Genomic DNA, 7,351 nt, shown 5'->3' with positions numbered 1-7,351 from the left:
TAAAACAGCAATGAGTTGTTTAACAATGAACACATATCCCATAATCCCACACTAATTCAAGACAACTTCAAACTCCATCTTGTGATATTGTGATTGAGAGACCCCTAGCTGCAGAGAGTGTCGAATTTTTGTTTACTTTGTAAAAGGAACGAGGAATTTGTTACCATCTTTACTTTAAATTAAAAAAAAAAATAGAGAGCAGCCTCAAACGTGTGTCATGATGGACAACTTAAGCTCACGTTGCTGAACAGCAGCAGAGGCACAGACTTACAGAATTTAAAGCAACAATTTGACAGTCAGTTTAGGAAGTAGGGAAGTGTTAGATGAGAAGACTGATACCACTTCCATCAGAGCGAGAGAGAGAGAAGTACATAGTATTTACTTACCTGTTACTTTATATTCATTTGAATTTTAAACATGAATAAAAAATTCTGTTGCTAAGTGACACTTTGCATCCAAAATTTCAAAAGTTTTTTTCTTTGGACCTTTATGTTTGTGGAAGTGACAGTTTTTGTAGTTTTCTGTTTAACATTGTGCTGTTACTAGAGATGTAAGAAGACATGGACATGTATGGTCCTCCGGTGGATCTATCTTTTAGATCTCTGGCCCAAATTTCAGGTAAGATCACTGTCTGAGCTTCTTAAATTGACAGTAGTTGCTTTGTTTTTATATTTTCTTCCGGTGTGCATAATAGTTCCACTGTTCTCTATGGGAGTTAGTTTTGCTGTAATAACAGTTAAGTATGCTAACATTTATCATAGTATTACAGTGCAGTGGAAGGGTGTTATTTTTAGTCCAACTGCATTTCCTGTTCAAACCCTGAGCTGTGTGTTCCTCTTTGACGCATTGGTCAGTTGCAAGATTTCACATGTCAAGTGCTGTGATTAAAGTATTGACACATACTGTATTTTCCACATGTTGTCACAAACTAGATAGTGTTGTAGTTACTGAATAGGACACCTGAAAAGAGACTACACTGTTAAAGATTTTGGTAGTAAATATACCGAAGACTCCTCATTTCTTTGCTGAAGTCTCCAGTGCTCCAGTCTTACACCTAAAATGAAATAAAAATAAATCTGCACCTAAATAAACTGACAGATGTCTTTTAGCTCCAGAAATATGAATGTGAATATTCAAGAAAAGCTTGCCAGTACTTCATATCACAGTAATGACTTTATTTGTGGTTCAGATGCATTGGCAGCGAAACCTCAAAATCGCCACCGGTCTGCAAAAACAAACTCGGAAGGGAAGTATGTGTGTTGCTCTATGATTCTCAATAACAACAAGCTCCCAAACCTTGTTGGCTTCCTTGACGTTCTCAATCATTTTGTGGATCAACCATTGAAACTCATGTGGCTGGACATGTCCTTCAACAAGCTCAAAAACATAGACCCGGTGAGATTTCTCCCTTCCTCCTTTTCATAGCTTATTTATATTTGCATGTTTGCCTCTTTAAGTTTTTCTTTCTTTCTTTCTTGGATCACACAAATACCACTCATGTCATTTGAATACAATTGTATTTGCTTTTATCCAAAGCCCAAGAAGAACAAAGCCAATTACATTGATAAAGAGAAATGTTTGACTAATTAAACTCTAATTAAAGATCCACATTTAAGAACCAGCTGAAACAAAAATCAGTACACCCTTCTTTAGAAAGATTGTTTTATTTTTTTTTATCTTGTATGTCTGCCTTTATTTTGGAAGACAGATTTGATCCTTCTGGGCCTGGATGATACCAGTCTTGATTTTGTTGTTTTACCTTCCACTTTAAAATACTCCAAAAGTGTTCTACTGAAACAAGTCCATAATTGTCCTGGTCATAGTTTTCCAGTTTTTGAGGATAGCCACTGCACCCTCTGTTATTGGCAGTGTGGCTCTTCCTACTTCACTGTCTTATCTGGGCACTTCACACCTACTAATATTATTCATGCATGTACATGTTATTTGATTTCAATTTACAATTAAGCTGATTATGAGAGAGTGTGTTTGCATTCCAGGTTTTGTGCAAGCTGCGTGAGCTGCGTGTGCTGTACTTGCACGGCAACAGAATCACGAAGATTGCAGAGGTAGACAAGCTGAGAGAGCTGCAGCATCTACGCACCATCACGCTACATGGGAATGAAATCGAAAACCAAAAAGGCTACAGGTGGAGACTGTTTTGATTTTATTTCAGTTTACACAGCTCATTTACAAACACATTCTGCTTGGGTGATAGATGTTTGGCTGTAAGATGCAGCCGATTCTTGCCGGTTAATAACGAGCTAAATGTGATGGAGCAGAACAAATCTGAAACAAAGCCTTGTACACAAAGTTGGTGTTTCACACTGCAGTTATATACTTGATGATTCTTGAAGGTTACAGCTAGAGGATACAACTGCTAGAAGTCTGCAGTTACATTGTGTGTGCATCTGAAGTTTATGAAAGCAAGTTGGCTGATAACATTTTAATAGGTGCTTAAATTGAGATCAGTATTACTCATATTACAATGCATATCCAGTTCCCAACTGCATATCAACACACACACACACACACACACACACACACACACACACACACACACACACACACACACACACACACACACACACAGAAAGAAGGTCGCCCTTAATTCGGTAGATTTCTCATGCATTCAGCCTCTTGATTTAATTTTCATCTCATTTCATACTATCATTTATGTGAAATAGCAGGAAAGTACAGACAAGGTCTACTTTGCATAGAATTAAAGATATCTTCCTTATTCCACATTCAACGCACATTCATTGTATTGAGGTGCTCAAAATGTCCATGTAGAAGCTAATTTATTGTGTACATGTTGTTTTGGTTTTTTTTTTGTAGGAGATATGTGATTTCCAACTTGACTCAGTTGAAGATGATGGACTTTAGTGCTGTAACACGTGACGAACGAGTGATGGCGGGTATTTGGCGTCACAGCAAGATCCAAAGCAAAGGCACCAAGGAGAGTTCCCAGTGACTAATTCAAATACATAAAATTTTTCATTTGAATTAACAATCCTTAGTTGACTGTAAAAATCTGTTATTAATTGTTTTCTTTCCCTAAAATATAATTCTGGCTCTAATACTAACGATGCCACTAATGCTCACTGAAAGGAAATTACTGGATATATGTTGTGATGTTCTTGGAGTCTGGAGGCTCCCTGAAGTGCCAGCTACCAGCGAAATCTACTCTCACCTCTGGCTGCCTGGCTCTTTCAAAAGAAAGAGCCATTAACTGAACAACATAATGATATTACAACTATGATGCTCAGTTAGTAATATTTGACCATAGAAAGTATTTTGTTGAACTGGTGATAAAATATGAGAATATTTGCCTGTTTACAGGTATTACTGATATGAACAAGTCTATAACAGCATCATAGACTGCCATTCATTTAAACCAACCATTCTGCTCTTTTGATTGAATTCAATTTACTTTTACCCCAACTCCCTTTTCACAGTACACAACCTCAATTTTTGCTCAAGTGTGTGAACTTTAGTCCTAATTATGTGTGAATGAGAGTACAATTATTGATCACCTGAACTGACTGAAATATCTGTGTGTATGTGTGTGTGATACCTTGTGTATATGTAATGTAAGGATGGATTCTACCTTGGATTTGGCATCAGTGTAAGGCAATCAGAATCCAATTTACAGACATACACATGCATGTGGGGTCATGCGCATGCACACACACACACACACTCACACACACACACACACTAGCAATATGAATGTAATACGTTCAGTTTACTTTGTAAAGAGCTTTGGGTCTCTGCTATTGCTGTTTGGTCTTGTTAGTGAAGAAATGTGGACCATAAATCAGCCCTGAGGCTGATTTAACTGGCTGTCCTCCAGGCTCTATTTGGTGCAGAATCGTGTATCAGTGTTTTCCCCCGCAAAATCTTTAATTGGTGGGATGGAAATCCTCCTGAATCAGCATTTAGGCCACGTGACACAAAAGCTGTGCACTGAAACCAATACTAATGAAATTGTTTGAAACTGAATGTAGACCCTGTGGGACTAAACAATGAAATTGATACTTGTGTAAAGTACATCTGCACAACAGTGTTTAGACTTCAGTTTCCTTTGAAATTTGTACTAACATGGTTCCTTTGAAACAGCATTTAGACTGTGTGTTTCAATCTGTGCAGTGAAGCCAATATCAATGAATTTATTTCAGTCAGGTTGGCAGCTGCTCTCAGCAGGATGGCCCGCTTTGAGTGTATGGTGGATGAGGAAACAGTTAGATGCACTTTACAGATTTTGACTTATGATTGGTCTGTAGTGAATTACAGTAGGTAGTATACTGTAATTTAGCAACCATGTGAACTGATGTTCTAGTTCTTAATGAGACATAGTAAAACTAAGATAATATTTTCTAAATTTTCCATGTGTATTTCTTTTTATTTCACACTATATACAGTATTTACAGTTTGAGTGCTTTATGAATTTTTTTTTTTTCTTTTACATGAATTTAACTGACATACAGTAGATTCATACTGTAATGGACAACCTGCTTACAGTGACTAGTTCAAATAAATAAAATTTTAATTTGAATTAACAATCCTTAGTTGACTGTAAAAATACACTCATTATACCGAGATTCCACAATTTTTCAGGAACAGCTTCTTTACAAAACAGCAATTCAGTTTTTTATTTGGCACAGAAGGACCATCACTTTGCAGCCAATGGGTAAATGAAAGAAATATGCCAATTTTCAACTATTCATAAGGAGAAATGGTAAAACAGCCTGAGATACCTGAAGCTTAAAATTTTTAAATCATGGATCATATTTTTATAGATTTGATCATCATTTATATCAGATGTGATGTGTAGTAATTAATCATTAGTTTATTAATCACATTCCCCATCCATAACTTTTAATAAACAGCTTTTCAGAGTCATGCATGAGGAAAATCACTCTCCAAGACCAGCTTATAAAATAATATTGCTATCCTGAAGGTACAGAGTGGCAGGTACAAAATATACTGCACCACAAAGATGCAGCCAAAGGCAGATAATGTGCTTTTATTTTATTGTGAGCAGTTAAGTTGTGATGTTGTGCCTGATTAATAATCCCTTTTTTAAAATAAAAATTGAATGGTAAAATTGTAAATTAAAATGTAACAGTAAAAATGATTTATAACCAGCCAGTTGAATGCACTAAAAAGGACTGAATGCTTTCAGGTGACTGTGTGCATTACATTAATTGAGGAACAAGGCTTTTATTTAATCTATGAGCAGCACAGACAGAGGTTAGAATCTGCCATTATTCTTTATAATGCTGCCAGGGAAAATATCTGTTTCTTATTGGCTGGCAGGTGTCATAAAACTGCATTAAGACACCAGAGAGTCAACAGTTTACTCAGTGTCACATGATGCAATACACGTTCAAGGGATGAATTGTGTGTAGTGCACAGGTTTTGGTGACTGATTGCCAGATCTCACGGTGTAACTGCACTGCTGGGGTTAGAAACACTCTATCAGTAGGTGTGTGGCAGCTGGCATAAACCACAGATAATCAAATTACCTGCTTCCCTTTCCTTTCAAAACAGCAGTGTGTGCCACGGCTATATGTCAATTTTATGGTAAAAATAAGAGCCCAGAACTGATGCCCTTGTGCTGGAGCTGCAAACAAATTCACGGCATCTTCAATTAAATTTAACACGTCGTCTTCCTGTCCAAGAGGAAACCAGTGTGTGAAACAATTCACCCTCCTGCATTATTGTCCTAGCTAAGTGGTCATTCACTGTGGTCACTCACCACAGCTACATATACATATTGTTACAGAAAAATATGCCTTCTTTACTCCCATGTGAGGGAAATATCAAAGTCAAAGCTGTCATCCACAAAAGGACAGAGCAGAACTGCACCTAGCTCCATGTGGCTTTGATGTGGTCTGAGCAGGCAGGCGACATGCACAAATCCCAGTAATCCTCAACTCTAAAACTGTACTGCTGCACTGCTTGATCGTCACTGACACACACCCCCTACTGTTCCTCTCCTCCCACTAGGTGCAGTTGTTCTCTGCTCCCTTCGGGAGATATGACATCACTACAGGACGCAGACGGTGTTTATTCTGCTCTGGATTCTGCTTGTCAAGACTCATTCTAAACCAGGCAGTTGCTGCATGTTTGCAGGTTTGGGAGAGAATCCAGCTTGGGTGTCATAAAGGACAGAGTCCAGAGTGCATTATTTTATGGGCCCAGATGTGTTGAATAAATCATTTTCCCCAGACCTAATTAAACACTTACTGCCTAGCCCTGTTAAGCTATTAACATCTGCTCTACCAAATGAACTAGGAAGGGCTCCAGCACTAGATGGATTTAACAATGGCAGGCAGAATAAATATAGCGCTCTGTTTCATGTTGTTCTTTCCTTTTTCCATTTTCTCTGCTCGCCTCTCCTTTTCTCTGTTTATCTCTCGTTTTCTGTCTTTGTAATTGTCTTAGTGTCTGCTGCTCTCGCTCTTAACATTTTTTTGTTTGACTTAGTTGAATAACTGCGTCCTCCGCTGCTTCTGTTATCAAACAGGATATAAATTATAGAAGCCATGGTGGATTTCATTCCATCAGTATTTCTTACAGATCTTTTTTTTTAAAAAGGAAATGGCTGATATTCAGTCATTGACATAAAGACCATGCGCGCTGTCATAAGATGTTTCTTCAAAGGCTTTTGGGATGTAATTACAATAGAAACTTTTAAAGGAAAATAGCTGCAAGCGGCAATTTGTGGGTTCTAACCTTTTTGCACTCAACAGAAGCAAGGAGTGGGTTTCAGGCTTAAAAAAGCTCAGCAAAGTTACTGAAGCTAGTTTTACTCTGTTCAAAGGACTGAGACCAGTCTCTCACTTGTTTCATCATCGCAAATGTATGCAGGAAAAAAATTCAATTCAATAGTGTTCATGTAGTAAATATCATCATATCTTGTCTACCATGTATAATAAATGAGTGTGTGCGCGCGCATGTGTGTCGGTGTTGCAAGTGTCAGTTATACGTTGGGGATGCTGACGTGACACCATGTGGGGCAAATTCAATTAAATATTAATTTACCACTACTAATACTACTACTAGTAATAATGATGATAAGAAGATACATTAATGTGAAAATGAGCCAAATATCATGTTGACACTGAGATCTCTGTCAAATTTCAGTTGTTTGGTGTATTCAGGCTTCCTCAGTCTTTAATTGTAGTCAGTCTATTTAGCGCTGGGTCCAGTTCAGTTAGTTTTGAATCCATTTTCAGTCCAGTGAAATGTTTATACAAGTTAAAAGTTTTCTTTTAAATATTATATTCTTTCGCACTACATGCACTGTTTTTCCTCATCTGTTTTTTTGTACAGTTGTCTTCTC

At 37.5% G+C, this 7,351-nt stretch overlaps 1 protein-coding gene across 1 annotated transcript; it reads left to right on the top strand.

Annotated features, from left to right (window-relative positions):
• Nucleotides 1-1,226: 1,226 nt before the first annotated feature.
• On the top strand, nt 1,227-2,971 carry LOC111219616 (leucine-rich repeat-containing protein 51-like). Its single transcript, XM_022742331.1, has 3 exons — nt 1,227-1,395; nt 1,998-2,146; nt 2,836-2,971. The coding sequence occupies exons 1-3, from the start codon at nt 1,267-1,269 to the stop codon at nt 2,969-2,971; spliced, it is 414 nt and encodes a 137-aa protein (XP_022598052.1). The 5' UTR covers nt 1,227-1,266.
• Nucleotides 2,972-7,351: the final 4,380 nt, after the last annotated feature.

This window comes from Seriola dumerili, unplaced genomic scaffold, assembly GCF_002260705.1.
Source record: "Seriola dumerili isolate Sdu_G_001 unplaced genomic scaffold, Sdu_1.0 BDQW01000068.1, whole genome shotgun sequence".
Lineage (NCBI taxonomy): Eukaryota > Metazoa > Chordata > Actinopteri > Carangiformes > Carangidae > Seriola > Seriola dumerili.
Note: the sequence above shows the minus strand (reverse complement) of the source record. Positions and strands in the feature narration are given on the sequence as shown.